Source organism: Bubalus kerabau, chromosome 1 (assembly GCF_029407905.1).
Source record: "Bubalus kerabau isolate K-KA32 ecotype Philippines breed swamp buffalo chromosome 1, PCC_UOA_SB_1v2, whole genome shotgun sequence".
Classification (NCBI taxonomy): Eukaryota; Metazoa; Chordata; class Mammalia; order Artiodactyla; family Bovidae; genus Bubalus; species Bubalus kerabau.
The window spans coordinates 125,329,469-125,348,010 of record NC_073624.1 but is presented as its reverse complement, the minus strand read 5'-3'; the positions used below and the strand labels follow the sequence as shown (position 1 = coordinate 125,348,010).

The following is an 18,542-nucleotide window of genomic DNA, read 5'->3' as shown; positions in this document are numbered from 1 at the left end:
GTCATCTGAATATAAATGACAATTTTACGTCTTCCCTTCCAATTTGGATAGCTTTTATTTCTTTTTCTTGTCTGATTGCTGTGGCTAGGACTTCCAATACTATGTTGATTAGCAGTGATGAGAATGGGCATCTTAGTCTTGTTCCAGATTTCAGCAAGAAGGCTTTCTCAGCTTTTCATAGGTGAATATTATATTGGTTGTGGCATGTTTGTCATAAATGGCTTTTATTATGTTGAGAAATGTTTCCTCAGGCCCAGAGTATTCTTTAATTGAGATACACGTAAGGCCTGAAATGATCTAAAAGGAAGAACATATAAAGGTCAAAAGACAGTGGTCCTGGTGCTAAAAACTTGGAGTTGGTTTTACGAAAACACTAAAAATAAAAACAAACAAACAGAAAGCAAAGGGACAGGTGAGGGGCAATGGCATGGCTTTGGTCTGAATCTGGTGCTCAAGGTGCAAGTCAGGCCACACGAGGAGCTGGGGGTGGGGGTTGAAGCAAAACGCCTTGCAGCTGGCCTCCTCCGGCTGCCCGGCTGCTCGGCATCCGCACCTGCCCGCCTCCCATGCCAGGGCAGGGGGCTCACACTGACGGCACACAGGCAGCAGCCTCACCGCCCCCAGCGTGCAAGAACATTCCAGGGGAACGGAAACAGTGTGTTCTGCAGTTACACTGCCCGGAGAACCCGAGGCTGGAAAAAGGGGACAAAAACCTTGGTTTTTCTCAATTTCTCAGGATTCTGTCAGTATGTGTCCAGCTAGGAACACGATGTCTCAAGCCACCAACATCCAGCTCTTCCTGCTTTTTGGGTGCATTCAGCCCTCATGCCTGAAAACTGGCAGCAGAAAAGACAGCTGTGCAGGGCAGATGGTAAGGCACCGAGTCTAGAACATGGGACTGTGTGCAGGAACCTGGGCACCCAGAGCTCTATCCCTTCCCCTTACTGCCTGCCCCTTGCCCACCATGTGTGATGCCAGGCAGGTGATCCTGCCCCACAGCAGTGGCCAGCTCTCCCACCTGCCGCATGGACTGGAATAAACCACATGACACAATAACTGTTAACATCTAGGACTTGTGGGGGAAGGGCTCTAGACAGGGGGGTGCCTGGACAGAGGTCTCAGGGACTTGCATATGTCACCTGGAGAAGGTGACATTTGCTGACTCAGACGAAGTAAGATGTAGCATGTAAAAGGCTGGGCACAGGCCAGGACACCCTCACAATGCCCAACAATGTGTTGTGGTTACTGTCAGACAGGCTTTCAAGTCTTACTGTCACACTACACCCAGCCCTGCCAGTCACAAATGCCGATGAGGCTGCTGAAACCCAGAACATGCAATGGGCCCAGCTCTGAGAAGCCAGCCCTATCCACCAAGACCCTGCCCACAGGGACCCACAGGGTCAGAGGGGGTCCACTGGGCCTCTGGCTGACCCTTTGAATGCAGAGCAGCTGGGGCAGCAGCCATGCCAGAGGCTTGGTTGTGTATGCTTATAAAATGCCACTTTGATAAGAAAAATGTGATATGAAAGAAAGCCTCAGGCCCCCGCAATGAGATACCCTCCCATACCCACTGACAAGGAGCAGAATGCCCTTCGGAGCTGGGCTTCCTCTTGTTTCTCCAGATCTCTTGCCTCCTAAAAATAAGACTGAATCTCACAATAACTGCCTTCAGAGCTTCATGCCAAGCTGCTGAGTTTACCCTGAGAACCCTTCCGTGGCTTCAGCAATGTTTACTCTTTCCAAGTAACAGTGAGAAGTCTGGAGGGTATCCGTCCCACAGCCCTTAATCCTGAGTAGCCACTCTCCTAAGACAACTGAACGCAGCCCTGACGTGCCACCAGAGCAACGAACACGGCCCATTACTGTAGTGCTAGCCCGCTGGTTGAAACTTTCTTAAAAAAAAAATAGCCTCTCAGGAGCTCTGATCTCTGTTTGGGCTGCATTAAAGCCAGACATTTTAAGAGTGGTCAAAACAGAGTTCTTTAAAAACAGAAAAACCAAGTCCTTTAGTGACTCTTAAACAAAGCAAAAGCTTACAACTGTAATTTATAAACTGAGTCAACACACTTTGTCCTTGATGGAAAGGCTGCCAGAAAGCCCATCAGGTGTGTGACGTGGATGAAATTCTCTCCCATAGAAGGACCCTCATGGGGTCATGGTTGGGCTGCTCTAGTCTCAGGAGCAATACTTCAGTTTTAGATTTTAAAAAATGCCTTAAAACCCTTCATTTTTAATGTAATGATAAAAGGGAAAGGTGTCAACACAGAAGGAAGTCTCTCATGATTTAAACTTTTGAAACCTGAAGGATCTGCTCCTCAACTAAGTGGTTCTCCCTTTTAAGAGACTTACTGCTGCTGCTGCTGCTAAGTCGCTTCAGTCATGTCCTACATAAATAAATAAAAGGCACAGTACTGGCTGATGTGGGAGAGAAGAAAACAAGATAATGTTTCTCCCCAAAGGGTTTATTTGATTTCACTTATATAAACAATTTTAAAGTAAACCATCTAGAGCTCTCCCCAGCAGACAGAATGATGTTCTATACACGTCCCAGGCTCCAGTCCACTTCTATACCTCACTTCCCCATCATATGCAGCTCTGGACAAACACCAGAAAAGAGAACACAACACAAAGCCTTTCTGAGCCAGATTCTGGAAAAGGCTTTCGCGGGGACAACCCTATCCTCACAATAGCTCTGCTCTAAAGAAGGTAGCAGAGCATCTCCGCTGGGGTCTTGGCACTGCGTGAGGTTTGAGCCCCTACAGAGCTTGGACTGGACTCCGGTCAGCCTGGGTTTTAAATTTGCTCTCAGTGTTAGATCATCCAGAGAGGGTCCTGGGCCCCTCTCCTCCTTGTGCATGTTCACTGTCTGGGGGATGACACCCCAGCTCATGGTTTAAAATATCATCTGTGCACTCAACATTCCCAAACCGACATTCCCGCTAAGACCTTTCTCCTACACATTTCCAAACACTAACAGAACAAGTCTGCCTACCTTAGATGCTCAATGCATCTTGGACTTAACCTGTCTGAATTTTACCCGCTGACCTGTCCCCTAGATCTGTACCACTCACATTTCTTCCATCTCATGAGGGGCTTCAGCCTGAGCCACCTTGCCTGTCCATCCATCAGCCCATTCTGTTGACCCTGCCTTCAGAATATGCCCAAATCTGACTGCCTCTCACCACCTTCAATGCTGCCTCCCATGATCTTTTGTCAAGAGAGGAAAAACAGCTTCCAAAGGTGAGGGGGGAAGAAGCAAGTCATCTGAAAAGGCATCTAAAAAATTCCCATTGGTTTAATCTGCTAAGTCTTCATCATTTATTTGAAATTTCAAATAACATTAATTGAGGTAGAAAATCTTTATTTTCAACTGAGAAACTGTTCAAGACTGGGATGGGCTACCACTTTTCTAATTTCGTGACTCTAAGAGTTCCAGTATGTCATATCCAGTATTTCACTCAGAGCAGGCTTTTCTACACTTCCTCCTTCATATAAATATTTTTTCTTGGCACAGTATTTGTTACACACTTAAAAAGGCAAATAAAGCCTAACCCCAAAGTATAGGTTTTTGTTTGTTTGGAAGGTTCTGAACTTGATTTCTTGGCTCTACCCCAGAACACAGTGAATAAGGGGTAAGTTGTAAGTGCATCACCTTCCAGTCCTTTGAGAACCTACCACACAAGAATCAGCAGTTCAGCAGCTCTTCCTTACTGCTTAAAAATCTCCCTTTCATTGACCTTTGTTCTTTTATGACTCTTCATATTAAATTTACTGGGTACTCACCATATGCCTGCCACTGAGCCAGGCAATTCACTCACTCAACAAATACTAAGTTTAACGAGTGCCATGAGATGTCTGAATAATAACCCCAGACACAGTCAAGTGGGCCTTAGGAAGCATCACTATGAACAAATCTAGTGGAGGTGATGGAATTCCAGTTGAGCTATTTCAAACCCTAAAAGATAATGCTGTTAAAGTGCTGCACTCAGTATGCCAGCAAATTTGGAAAACTCAGCAGTGGCCACAGGAATGGAAAAGGTCAGTTTTCATTCCAATCCCAATGAAGATCAATGCCAAAGAATATTCAAACTACTGCACAATTGCCTCATCTCATACGCTAGCAAAGTAATGTTCAAAATTCTACAAGCCAGGCTTTAACAGTACGTGAACTGTGAACTTTCAGATGTTCGAGCTGGTTTTAGAAAAGGCAGAGGAACCAGAAATCAAATTGCCAACATCTGTTGGATCATATAAAAAGCAAGAAAGTTCCAGAAAAACAGCTCCTTCTTCTTAAAGAGATGGGAATACCACATCACCTGATCTGCCTCCTGAGAAATCTGTGTGCAGGAAGAAGCAACAGTTAGAACAGGACATGAAACAATGGACTGGTTCCAAATAGGGAAAGGAGTATGTCAAAGTTGTATATTGTCACCCTGCTTATTTAACTTATATGCAGAGTATATCATGTGAAATGCCAGGCTGGATGAAGCACAATCTGGAATCAAGATTGCCGGGAGAAATATCAATAACCTCAGATACACTGATGACATCTTGATGAAAGTGAAAGAGGAGAGTGAAAAAGTTGGCTTAAAGCTCGACATTCAGAAAACTAAGATCATGGCATCCGGTCCCATCACTTCATGGGAAATAGATGGGGAAACAATGGAAACTTTATTTTCTTGGGCTCCCAAATCACTGCAGATGGTGACTGCAGCCATGAAATTAAAAGACGCTTACTCCTTGGCAGAAAAGCTATGACCACCCTAGACAGCACATTAAAAAGCAGAGACATTACTTTGCCAACAAAGGTCCATCTAGTCAAAGCTATGTTTTTTCCAGTAGTCACGTATGGATGTGAGAGTTGGACTATAAATAAAGCTGAGTGCTGAAGAACTGATGCTTTTGAACTGTGGTGTTGGAGAAGACTCTTGAGAGTCCCTTGGACTGCAAGGAGATCCAACCAGTCAATCCTAAAGGAAATCAGTCCTGAATACTCACTAGAAGGACTGATGCTGAAACTCCAATACTTTGGCCACTTGATGTGAAGAACTGACTCATTGGAAAAGACCCTGATGCTGGGAAAGATTGAAGGCAGGAGGAGAAGGGGACAACAGAGGATGAGACGGTTGGATGGCATCACTGACTCAATGGACATGAGTTTGAGCAAACTCCGGGAGTTGGTGATGGATAGGGAAGCCTGGTGTGCTGCAGTTTATGGGGTCACAAAGAGTCCAACATGACTGAGTGACTGAACTGAATTAAACTGAATAGCCCACGACCTTAATGAGTACATTCAGATCAACATATAAATAGGTGAGACACATGGTGTGTAGGTGGTGATGAAGATCGTGGAGAAGAATCAACCAGAGAAGTGGGTGGGGATGCTGAAGGGAGAGGCTGGGACCTCACTCCCAGGGCAGGAGGTCAAAGGAGGCGGGTCTGGAACAGAATCTTAGAGAAGGAGGAGCCAGCGTTTGGGAATATTTCCTTTAACCCTCACAGTAACCAGATCATAACATCATAATGTCACAGGATTTAATAAATGACAAAGGCCACAGGATTAGGAATTGGAGAAATGGGATTTCAAACAAGGTGTCTATGACTCCCAAACCTTTGTTCTTAACCTCTACCTTCACTGCTTTCAGACTTATCATAAGTAAAGACTGAATTCCACAGGCAACCATTTCCATCAGTCTACACAAAGGGAGATGCTGCAGAGCCAAAAATATGGTGTTTATACAGGAATGTCAAATGCTTTAACAGCCCTCTATTAGATATGGGTTAGGGGTGGGATTCAAATCAGTAACTTAATCTCCTTAGCCTGACATTCAATAATACTGGCTGTTCTAAAGCTGAGTCTTTGCAGACAGGACGTTGGCTCAACTCCAGGCATCAAATTGACTTTGGGGAGATTTTAATTTAGCCCAAATCCAACAAACGTGGCAGGCATCCCAGCTGCTCCTTTCGCACATGCAGATGAACATGACACAGTAGCTGGAACTAAAATTAAAGCCACCTAAAACACAGCCCACTGCAGGATGAATATTCAAACATCTGTTTGGACAAACTCATATTTCAAAAACTGAAAAAATATATATAGTTTTGGGAATATTTAAGGCACTTGAGGTGGAGACAGAACTCCAGTCTGCGCACTGCTGAGCATCAGAAAGAACACCATTTTTTTCTCAGCTGTGAGGAAAGGTCACACAGGAAAACAGCTCTTAAACCAAAAAGTAAAAGAAAACTCACACCATCTCACGGAGATGTCATTCTAAGTGGTGGATTCCAGTCACCAGGAACAATTTTTGAACTAGATTCTGCTAGAACTTGAACCTCTCTCCTGAGTTTAGGCCAAATCCCAGACTGTCTCCTAAGTAGAAGCGATGCTAACTCCTTCTGGCCTCAGCCACTGCTCCCAGCACAGGGCACGTTATAAACATTGCTCTCTATACAGTGAGGACAACCTTCATGTCCCGAGGCATGAGCTACGGGAGCGACTGGCACAGGACGGGTCCAGAGGGCTCAGTGAGCCGAGCGGTGAGAGTGGTGGGGACGCAGGCCCCTGCGACCCTCCCCAGACATGCAAGCAGCACCACATACGGCTGTGCACCAGCTTCGGGGCCTTGCACCCAGAGGCCACGGGTCCTTGAATCCTAGCTCAGGAACTTCTATTCTAGACAGGGTGCTTACCAGTTACCCATGCTGACCCCAACCAGCAGCCCATCACAGGGGCTTAGTAAAGCTGCCTTAAACATAAATTAATAGGTTATAACAAATACTAAGCAAAGACAATCTTCTAGGCTAAATTTAGAAAAATGATGAGATTCTTAGTATCATGTACAACATATATGTTTATATACTGATCATATGTTTCATATATTATCTCTCTCACACACACAAACACACACACAACTTCCTGAGTCTGAAAGAACTGTAACTGTACACACTTGTGAGCTGCTCTGGGTATACAGAGTTGACTACAACCCAAACTCCCCTGAAATCAGGAAAGAAGAGGAAAAGCGTTAACATGTGTTCACGTGGAGCCTGGTGGCTCTTGTTTCTCTCCAGCTCACTGGCCCTTCAGTACCCAGAACTGGCAGCCAGAGGCATGGAACCCCAGCTGGCACTCTGCAGGCCCAGAGCTGCCTGTCAGAGCTGGTCACTGGCCTCCTGCCTGGATGCCTACAGTTCAAGACTCTCCTAGACGTTCATTGCCTGAGTGTCCTAAATACACTGGTCTGGAGCAGACTGTCCAAGGGCACACTGCCACACACCTCCTCCTGCCCCCCACCTCCTATCCTCTCCAGGCAGAGCAGGAGAGGTTTCTCTGCTGGAACCCCAGGATCCAAGCACAGCGTCTGCATCACAGTGGATGTGGCAGCCACGTACCTTTACATAATGGATGGACAACTCTAAAGGACGCCTGGTGAGCAGGAAGGCCTAGCAGCATCTAGGGAAACAGCTGCCCTCCAAAAGCAGCTCCTTATTTTATAATAAAACCAGATTAACCATCTAAGGCCCCCAATGTGAACAGCGTTCCAATGAGAGACGGTTGCCAGCAAGGCTCAAAGGCACAGAGTAGCCGTGAGGGTCATGTTACCACCTCCGCGGTCAGTGTGACAAACGCACGTTCGGGGATCTGGAGGCCTCCCATGCTGTGCCTGAGAACCCCTCGTTCCCCGAGAATCAAGGGACGGATGCAGAGCACAGCCTGTGCCCCGAGCACTTGGAGTGGGGACCCTGCTCCAAGTTTATTCTCAATTTAACTTCAACCCTGAGGTGCTGTTTCGTTCTCTTTACTGGTTTCTAGAACATTCCCAACTTGAAGCTTCCCAATAAGCAAGACTCTTTTTTCCCAGTAAGGCTGTGAACAACAGAAAATTGTTTTGTGAATGGATTTTAAAAATGAGTGACCAGTGCACACGAGGGGAGTAACACATTTCTCCTGGTGACTCCCATGCTCTGACCAGCAGCCTGGACATGCCAGGGGGGCCAGGAGGACTGGAACTTGACCTCAAGCAGCGCTTCCCTCCTTCCAGGGGAAGTGTCACTGCAACACGCCTCAAACTTTCCTAGTTTTCCGACCCTGTGAAGACACGGCACACACTGTTTTGAAGAGTTAACAGAAGAAACAAGCATCCCAACAGAAGTTACTCACTGTCAGACAGGAAGTGGTCAAGCTGGCGCCCAGCCGTAGACTGACACTTACTGGTCATGCCTAGTGTCGGGAACTGCTCTGTCCATCCGCAGCTTATCGCTCTCCACTTGGTTGAACTTGTTGCGGGCATAGGGGTCCTGCCCGGAGCGGACCATTGTCCCGCCAACGTAAGCCTCCTGGTTAAAGTCCCGCCATCGCACTTTCCCTGCAAGGAGCAGAGCAGAGTGTGGGATGTGGGCATGAGGGACCAGAGAGCTTGGTGCATGGGCTGCGCATCAGCGTGACTTCAAGGAGCAGTGCCAGGGCTGCAGCTGATGGCAATTTGAACCAACGGGCTACCTGAGAATGGCCCAAACAAACAGCAGTAACTGAACTGTTATAATTTGCAATGTGAAAGTTAAAACCCAGATTTCAAGCATTTCTCCAGTGAACAGAATTCTATGCCCAAATACCCAGGAGAATGGCACCACTTACACTTCATACAAAAAGAAATACTGTGCTTGTCCCACCTTCCCAGGGATTACAGTAACACCAAAAGCACCTCAGACACGGTGACAAAGTTTCTGAACAAATGAAAGTAAGGTATCCCATCATGAGACATCAGGTGTCCTCCAAACACCATCAAAAGAATGCCGTGTTCCTTTCTCTATTGCAGAGATGAGGAAACTGAGATGCAGTTATATGTGACTTGTTCCAGGTTGTAGAGTAAATTTTCTATATAAAAGCCCATCTGCTTCCTGTTACAATTGTCCTGCAAGGTCAAAAGCCCCATCTCATCTCAGCTGGTTGCCATGGAAATGATGCTGGGGGGTCACAGAGGTCTGGCCTCTCAAATGGGAAAGCAATTCCAAAACCCATGAGATCCCAGACCATGAGCAATTTTCGGTCTCTGATAAACACTGGGTTACAGGAGCCAGCCCCCTGCCTGCATTCTCTTCAGCCTAAGATAAAATGTTTCTAGCACACGTTTTCCATTCTACAGCCCTAGAAGTACCTATGGATCCTCCACTCTCCCCACTTCTGCCTTCACCCTGGGCTCCCGCACTCCAGCCCCTCCTCCTCACCACATGAGCTCACCTCTCCCCGGCTACACGAATCAGAAGCCCTGCCAAAACTTACCCCAGCAGCACTGACACAGAATGCAAATAGGCTGGTTCCCATTAAACTAACTTGTTTAATGGCCTGAAAACTCTTCACTGCAACAAGGAACTTAGAAGTATAGTGCCCCATCTCAAGTCAGAGAAAGGACCATCACCCACGAGATGCTGTCTCTAGTTCTGCTTCTTGCCTGGAGAACTAGGCTCAGCAGGAAGTGGCCTGGTAGGTGGGGAGTGGAAGGGGGGTGTCCTGTGTATAGGGGTTGGGATCAAGGCCCCTGCTGAGTTTCTGGTCCTTCAATCCCCCTGTGCCATGACAGCCCCGAACCCTTTCTGCAATAAGGCAGCAGAGGGCTTTATGGATGACTCACATGGATCAGCTCTGGGGCTGGGGGTGTCCCTGTCTTGGCCTCACCAGATGTTGACTATGTGCTAGGGATCTCATTGGCTCCTGCAGGTACATCAACAAAAACAGAGCTGATGCCTGCCTGTGAAAGTCATGCTCTGGGAGACTGGTGGCAGGGTGGCGGGTACAGACAAGAATATAATGACCATGCTAGCAACTGTAGCATTGAAACCTGAGCTAAGTACTCAGATCGCGAGCACTGCAGTTCTATGGAGGCATCTAACAGAGGAGCCTGGTCTAGATGTGAAGAGGGGCCAGGAGAGGCCCTCTGAGGAAGGAGCATCTGAGCTGAGATCTGAGGGACCACGGAGCAGTGGAAGAGAAGCTGTCACAAGATCCTACTGTTCTTTAGCCTCCAAAGATGGTATGACCCACTCAGGAGCTCTCCTCAGGGACCCCTGCCCTCTGACACGACAGCCTTTACAGCACTCCTGGGGGCCCTGCCTGGCCTGGTGACAGCTAATTTCCCAAGGCACACACCATTGTACTGGAGACAGGTGATAAATGACCTTTCTTTCATAAAAGCTTAGCAGTATATCAGAGTACTGCAGGGACTTTCAAACGTATTTGACTCTGACAGACAGCTCACATCGTGGCCTGGACATCATGGTGTAAACACAGAGGTGAAATGAAGGTTTCCTTCTTTGCTACCTGTGAACACATACATTCTATTGTTTCATGTGGGTGTGACTCACAAAACTGCCTCCACACTCTAGCTATTGTTGTTCAGTTGCTAAGTCATGTCTGACTCTTCACAACCCCATAGATTGCAGCATGCCAGGCTTCCCTGTCCTTCACTATCTTCTAGAATTTGCTCAGATTCACGTCCATTGAGTCGGTGATGCTATCTAATCATCTTATCCTCTGCCACCCCCTTCTCCTTTTGCATTCAACCTCTCCCAGCATCGGGGTTTTTCCTGATGAGTCAGTGGGTAAAGAATCCACCTGCAATGCAGGAGACACAGGAGATGTGGGTTTGATCCCAGAGCTGGGAAGATCCCGTGGACAAGAGAATGGCAACCCACTCCAGTATTCTTGCCTGGAGAATCCCAAAGCAGAGGAGCCTGGTGGGCTACAGTCCCTGGGGTTGCAAAGCAACTCAGCACACACAGCTCCACCCTCTAAGAATGTGGGTTACAGGACCAGTGATTTCTGCATTACAGAGCTGCCAGGGCTGGAGCAGGAAAAGGCAGCAAAAGCAGTGTTCTCAGAGGGAACACGCGCCTGAATGCAACCCCAGGCAGTAAGGCAAGAAGCAGACATGGAGGTAACCTGGGACTGGGCGGCTAAGGCAGAGGCTGGAGAGAGTCAAAACTACAGACACCGAGTCTGAATATACTGACATAAAAAACTACACTTATAAATCACCTTGTATTTTTATCACATTTTAAAATCTTAGAAAGAGCTTTAGAATAAGAGTTTCAAAAAATTACATGGAAATTTAGTGAAATGGACCTGGCTAAGCAGAAGCAGTGGATGGAAAATACCCCACAGATACGAAACTTTTCATGAGAAAGCAGAAGACGCCAGCTTCAACACTGAGACAACAGGAAAACAGAAGAGGCACTGAAACAGCAGGAGGGGAGAAAAGGACCCTCACCCTGAGAAGGGCTGTGGAAACTGCTCACTTGTTACACAGGCTTCTAAAGATCTCGACGAGGAGATGCATTTCTAGCAGACAGACCTTCAAAGCTAAAGGAGGAATGGTGTGACCCCAAGCGTTGACACCTCTGGTTCCACACAAGGTGAGGCTTCCTGACGGTTCCGCCAGGCTTCCCCCGCTCCCATCCTTCGAGCAACCCCCTAGCCCCCTTTTGTGGACACACGCAGCCACTCAAGTCCTCCCCACCCTTCAAGGCCAAGCTCGTCTCCTGGGTCCCTGCTACACCATTTCTCCCAGGGTGAGGAACAGGCTCCTGGGGGGCACGGACCAGCCCTCTACCTTGACCCCAGCCCAGGATGGCAGTGGGGAAGCACCAAGCAAGACCTGAGTCACTCGGAAGAAGGCCTGGTGTCTCCCGCTGACCCCGGGCCTGAGGACTGCTCTCACATACGCTGGACGCTGGCTTGAGACCTCCTTCCACTGGCTTGCAGGCATTTTCTAAACGGCGCCCTCTCAAGCCATTTTTCCATCCCCTCAACAAGGAGTCACAGAAGCCAGGCTTCAGGGGCAGCATCTCTGCTTCTGCCAACATTAATTACCAGATCCCCACTCTGGTCAGCTTTGTTCCGAGGCCCTCCATGGTGACCTGTAAACTCTTACTGAACCACAGACCACCCCCACTGGCCACACAGAGCCCAGGCCAAGTATGCTCACACACAAGAGACTGTGATACTAGAAGGCAGGGCTGTTCTAATTCACTTACTCCAGCCTGCCAGCTGCCTAGCTGCCTCCCAGGGTGGCCACCTCCTCCAGGAAGCCTCTCTGGAATCCTCAGCTGCAGTTCCTCCCCAGGGCCTTCCTCACTCACAGCTCCATCCTGAAAAGGGTTTTCTCACACACCTATTGTCAGAGGGCCTCACAGTTTTTACCACTCCCTCATCTAATAACTAAATCAAAATTGTGCCAAGGCACAGCTCAAGTCTGCCCACTTCTAACTGCTGTTTGCCCTGCTCTGCTGGCACCTTGCTGGCTCAGGATCCCCAGGAACCCTGTGCCCTGTCTCTATATGGTCTGGACTCGGAGACACGCTCATTTAAACCATTCAGTATCCTCCTAACAGCATCTTTGTACCTCTTTCCAGTCTGGACATCAAGATCCAGGTGAAGACAGGAATAAGTGGTCCTAAGGTGAGGACCTCCTGCCTCTCCTACCACTGGGCCACTCTGCCAGACACACCATCCACTGGCCGCCCTGTTGTTACATACACTGCTCCCTGGCCCAGCAATTCCTTCTCTTCTTCCTTTCCCATCTCTTACTTACTAGGCAAACCTGCCACTAACATTCTTCCTGTTACATCTGCTGTCCCTCACAAGGCTTTGCAGTTGATACATCCTAGAATCCAGAGTTTCTTCTCTCTTCCCCTTATCCACCCATCGGCCTTAAGTTACATTGTCTTTCCAGAATCTTTTTCTTCCTAGTTGAGTTTTGGGATTTACCCTCCTATCCATCTTATCTAGACTGGAGAACAGCACAGCATCTTTGGAGCAGAGGCTAGCTGGGGATCATAACATGCATGGTCCAGTGCCTGCATGGGATGCGGAGGTCAGGGGGGTCCCAGGTCTGTGCCCTGTGGGGTCTGGGCAAGGCTGGCTCACACACGGTCCCAAGTGCCTCTCAGGACATCACTGTCATGGGAATGCACATTCTAGGCTCCAAATAACCAATCCTCAAATTACCATTTAGAAAAGACGCTTTTATATTCAGGAAATTGCTTGCCTTTGGATGATGTGTTCGATTAACTTTTAAAATATTACTACACTTCCAAACACTGTCATTTTTTCTCAAAATTTTTATTTTTACTAAACCTCATATTTAAAGAAAACAATGATGTAAATCTATGGAAATGAGCGTTCAAAGGATTAACACCACAAAACATTTGGCAACACCAAAACATACACGGTCTTCAGATGAGAGCCCTCTCAGGTGAGTCAGCCCTGTGGTAGATCAGGACCCTCTGACACACACCCCAGGGGAGCCTCATTGTCTGCATCAGCAGATGCAAGTCGGGAGGTGACAGGCCCTGCTGGCGCAGCCCTGCCCGCCAGGGGGCAGGGATGGTGTGAGATGTCTGGACTCTGCTCTGGCAACACAGCCACACAGCAAATCTTCATTCAATTCTCCCCGGGAAGGACAGCTTAAACAAACTGAAAGCCTGCCTGTGTGAAACAGCGAGCCTCTTCTGGGAAAGCAGCCAAGAAGGGAAATAGAATGAATTTTAAATCAAAGGACAAAGCTCTCCAATTTATTTTAACCTCTCAGTTGATCTCAGATTGAATGTAATTTTACTATGCTTAAAAGGAAACAATTCCTCATATTCTTCCTCTAGAAGGTCATACTGTTGCGCCAGGAAAGAGAAGACCAGGGAAAGCCCAGAATTACAAACAAATGTGTCCATTTAAATGACAAAGATAAGTAAATAATACTATTATTTGTCTTTATTATTTGTGTGACAGGCTTTTCCACCTATGAGACACTGTCTCCTGAAATAAGGGATCCTACACAATTCATTTTTAAGGATGAAAAAATAGAAAATTCAAAGAGTGATTAAAAGCTAGTTAGAAGACAATATAAGAAAAAAAAATCAGATGCTATAGGGTAAATACTCTAAATTTATTTACAATTCTCTGGACTGCCAAAATAACTAAAACCCACTGTGAAACGCTATAGCTTGCATTACGAGGTCTATACCTGGCTTAAAATCAAGGAATCTTCATATACATATTTCTTTTCCAAACGGTAAATAGAAATTCCTCCTTCTCCCTCTATGAGTAATAGTGTCTAAACACAATAAATTTAGTTCGCTGTATATGGTTTTTCATCCCAAATATTAGTAGAAGTATCAAAGCGAACCTCCTGCTCAGAACTGGGGCTGATAGTTGAACGACAGGAGGAGAGAAAGAAGGGCCCACCCACCAGCGCCCACAGGACAGCGGCTCCGCACGGCCCTGCCCAGCACGCAGCACCCTGCAAAGCACGTGCCGCCACCACAGCTTGCGTGTTGTTTAGTCGCTCAGTCGTGTCCAGCTCTTGGCAATCCCATGAACTGTAGACCGCCAGGCTCCTCTGTCCATGGGGATTTCCAGGCAAGACTACTGGAGCAGGTTGCATTTTCTCCTCCAGGGGATACTCGTGATCCAGGGACTGAACTCTGTCTCCAGCAAGTCTCTTGCACTGCAGGCATATTCTTTACCCCTGAGCCACCAGGGACTTCACTGCAGTTTCCACTGTGCTAACTGGGCAACTGAGATGCGGAAGTTAAACTATAAAATGGAACTACAACTCAAACCTGGGTCTCTCTCTTCTCAAAGTTGTGTTCCTTCCATTGTGGCTGACAACTCACTTTGAAGTGGGTGGAACTGTAACCAAGCACCAAAAAGCATCCCCGCAGTGCAGGTCCCATTCCTTCCTTCCAGAGGGCACCAGCCTCCCCCGCCCCGTCCTGGCACACTGGAGTCTGAGTGGAGGAGGTGGGGCCTCTCCTAAAGGCTGACGTCACGTGTTGAAGTCAGAAGGCACCAGGGATGTGGATGTGAAGAGCTCTTCGTTCAACCCCCAACATGCAGCCAGCCAGAGCTGCCAGCCTGTACTTCCTTCTACAACAACACAGCTTCCCTGCAACTTCCACTCTCTGGAGTCTCAAAAAAAAGGAAAAAAAAATAGCCTCAGCCTCTTCTCTGTGGTACCTTTTCAAATATTTGGGCATCATGATCCCATTTTGCCCTTCTCACCCCTCTGTAAAAACATCCATTTAAGTGCTCTTCATCAGATGTTGTTCCAGCCTCCTCCCCATCTGAGTCATCATCATCTGGACCTACTCGAATTTATAAGCATCTCTGAACACCCTGTGCCCAGAACAGAATGAAATATGTGAGGGGTGGGCGACAGCACAGAGGACACTGGACGCTGTTGGAATTGTTTTGGGCGTTACGTTTCTACTAACACAGCTCAGAGTCATGTTGCTTTAAGAGCTCCACCCCTATTCTGGCTACTGACCTGACCTAAGTCCTTTGTTTTGCTTTCTTACTCATTGGAATGGGGGACAACAGAAGATTTGTTTTTAATGTTGGCTAGGGGGCAACATATAGGTACTCTCTAGAAGACAACTTGGCTATTAATATTAAAAAAAAAAAATAATCCTTAAACGCATGTGTTGCTACTGATCCTGAAATTTCACTTTAGGGAATTCATTTCAAGAAAATAATTAGGGACACACAGATTTATAAGACTTACATATAAAGATACTGGCTGGAAACCTTGTGTGTCCTATAATACAGGAAAAACGCAATTAGCTTATAGTAAGTGATGCACGTTGTCATTTAACACACAGGAGTTATTTAAGGACACAAGAAGGTATTTATGACATATTACCTTAGTAAGAAATAGGCAAGAACAGTGTAGTGCCGTATCTGTAATAATCTGGATGTAAGCAGATAGTAGGGGCTGCCTGTCACCCGTCCGGAGCTATTTCAGGAGGAAGGTAGAGGAGGGGGCCCCTCTCAGAGACCTGGTGAGAACCTCAAGGTGCTGTTGCTGGGAGAGAGGCATATGTGTGGGTAGACTGCCCAGTTAATCCTCAAGATCTCGGGCAGTGTTATCCATCTAGTATATGACTTGGAACGTGGCACAATGGGGATGTGTGGACAGAGGGGCCCAAAGGCCCAGGAGATAGTGTTGGACTCAAGAGATTGAGGTGTCTGGGCTCAGGCCTCCGTGCTGGGTTTGGCGCACCCGAGAGGCTGCAGACACCGCTCACTGCAGCCATGGGTGTGAGTGCGCCCAGGTGTCCGCCCAGTGGAAGACTGGGGAACACGTGGTGGGAGAGCCGCAGTCATTAAGAGGTGGTAGAATTATATGTTGGAGAAGGCAATGGCACCCCACTCCAGTACTCTTGCCTGGAGAATCCCATGGATGGGGGAGCCTGGTAGGCTGCAGCCCATGGGGTCGCTAAGAGTCGGACACGACTGAGCAACTTCGCTTTCACTTTTCACTTTCATGCATTGGAGGAGGAAATGGCAACGCACTCCAGTGTTCTTGCCTGGAGAATCCCAGGGACGGGGGAGCCTGGTGGGCTGCCATCTATGGGGTCACATAGAGTCGGACACGACTGAAGTGACTTAGCATAGCATAGCATAGCATAGTATTATATGTGAATACAATGCTCTTATTTTTGTTTCTCTGAATTTCTTAAATTTTCTCTGAATTTCTTAAAATTTCTAAAAGGAAACATCATTGTTGTTTAGTTGCTAAGTCATGTCCAACTAACTCTGTGACCCCATGCTCCTGGCAGCTTGTCAGGCTCCTCTGTCCATGGAATTTTCCAGGCAGGAATATTGGAGTGGGGTGGCATTTCCATCTCCAGGGAATCTTCTTGACCCAGAGATCGAACTCACATCTCCTGCATTACAGGCAGATTATTTACTGTTGAGCCACTGAGGTTATTTGCTTTTAAAATACTTCTCTAGGGATACTCAAAGCTACTTCTTTTCCTGTCGAGGACACTGGGCAGACCCTGGGGCCTCAGGCCTGGGTCGCAGGAGCCGCGTGGTGTTAGCTGTCCCCTGGCTGCTCCACATGCTACCAGAGGACGTGGCTCATGGCGTCCAGGTGCAGAGGGGCAGTAGAGGACTGTCCAACCTTGAGAAGGAGGGAGACGCTGACGCACGCTATCTGCCACAGGGATGCTGCAGCAAGCAAAACAAGCCTGTCACAGGAGAAAAAATACCACGTGACTCCACCTATGAGGTGCCTGGAAGAGAGGGGTGGCTGCCAGGGGCTGGAGAGGGGATGGGAAGTCAGTGTTTAATGGGGGACAGAGTCTCCGTTTGAGAAGATGAGAAAGCTCTGGAGGTGGATGGAAATGGCCGTGGCAGACAAGGTGAATGTACTTAATTGCCACTGACCTCTGTACTTCAAAATGGTTAAAATGGCAAATTTTATGTTATATATATTTGAACATGATTTTTTTAAAAAAGCACAATGTTGGAACCCATGAAATCCCTCAGGAGGAGGAGAGGTCAGGGGAGCAGTCCTCCTGACCCTGAAACATAGCATTGTAAAAGCTGTTTGAGAAAATGTACACAGGACATTCCAGCCAATTCTATTCAAGGTCATCTAACCAATCTGAAAAATCCCAGTTCAAGTCGAGTTTATCGTATGTGCCAAATACACACACAGTTGGTTTACCTTACTGCTCTTCCCTGGGAGGCAGAACCGCTAAACATGTGAGCATCAGTGGCAACTCAGACCCAGGATAAGACCTGCTACACACTTCGCCATTCCCATTTCATTCATCTTTACATGAACGTAAATTCTGCTTTTTGACATCAAGTGTCTCCAGTGATGAACCAGCAGCAGGTGAGAGGGGTGGGGTGAAGATCCAGCCAAGGATGGGAAGGACCTCCTAGATACCCCAAAACCTAACCAGGACTCTCCTTTCCACACTCTCCATACCCACTCTCCAAGGTTCACCCCCTCACAAGAGGTTTCCAATGAACACCAGAGTAACACTGAGGTCTTGTAAAAGCAAGAAGAAAATCTGCTCTCAGAAGGCATGTCTTCTAAGGATGGGAGCTCCTGGGCAAGAACCTCCACCAACAGCCACCCTCAAAGCCAGATATCGGCCATTCAAATGCAACTGGCCTGTTCCTTCTGTGTCACCTGCTACCCTGCCAACCAGTCTCACCAATCAGATCAGAGATGCCGAGGAGACAAGAGAAGGAGATACAGGAGGGAGAATTACAAACAGAAACTGATTTTTCAAACCCCAAAGCTTTTTCTGCACCCAGAGAAAAAAGATAAAACTTATCTCCATTAGACAGATTTTCAAAAAAACAAAAAACTGATGAATAAATACTCTATTTGAAACACTTCGGAAATCAGTATTTGAAAAAAAGAAATCCAGTGCTTCCAGCTGGAAAACATGATGATGAAGTAGAAACGATGGTCACAGAATCTAAGGGCGGCTTATTTTAGGAATTCTAGTACTGTAACTACCATAATAATATGTCAAAGGTAAGAATATTCTAAATTATAAATGAGATGTTTGATAAAATTCAATAGTGATACCTGATTATTAAAATTTCTTAGTAAAGCAGTTAAAAAAAAAAAAAAAAAAAGAATCTAAGGGCAAAAGTCCTCCATCCTGGACCTGAAATGCTTTTGCTTACGGGGTGTGTGGTTAAAGAACACTGGAGGCCGTGGCCTCAGGGCATCACTGCT

The 18,542-nt window shown here is 47.2% G+C and overlaps 1 protein-coding gene across 2 annotated transcripts in view; it reads right to left on the bottom strand.

Moving 5' to 3' along the window:
* GALNT2 (polypeptide N-acetylgalactosaminyltransferase 2) overlaps positions 1-18,542 on the bottom strand; it is a 184,869-nt gene that overhangs the window by 60,483 nt on the left and 105,844 nt on the right. The window contains exons 3-4 of one of the 2 annotated variants that reach the window (XM_055587909.1): positions 15,555-15,587; positions 8,210-8,363 (exon numbers count right to left, since the gene is read on the bottom strand). In XM_055587909.1, the coding sequence (XP_055443884.1) occupies positions 8,210-8,363; positions 15,555-15,587 (187 nt within the window). The remainder of the gene's footprint in view (positions 1-8,209; positions 8,364-15,554; positions 15,588-18,542) is intronic. The other variant, XM_055587910.1, reaches the window with a different exon arrangement.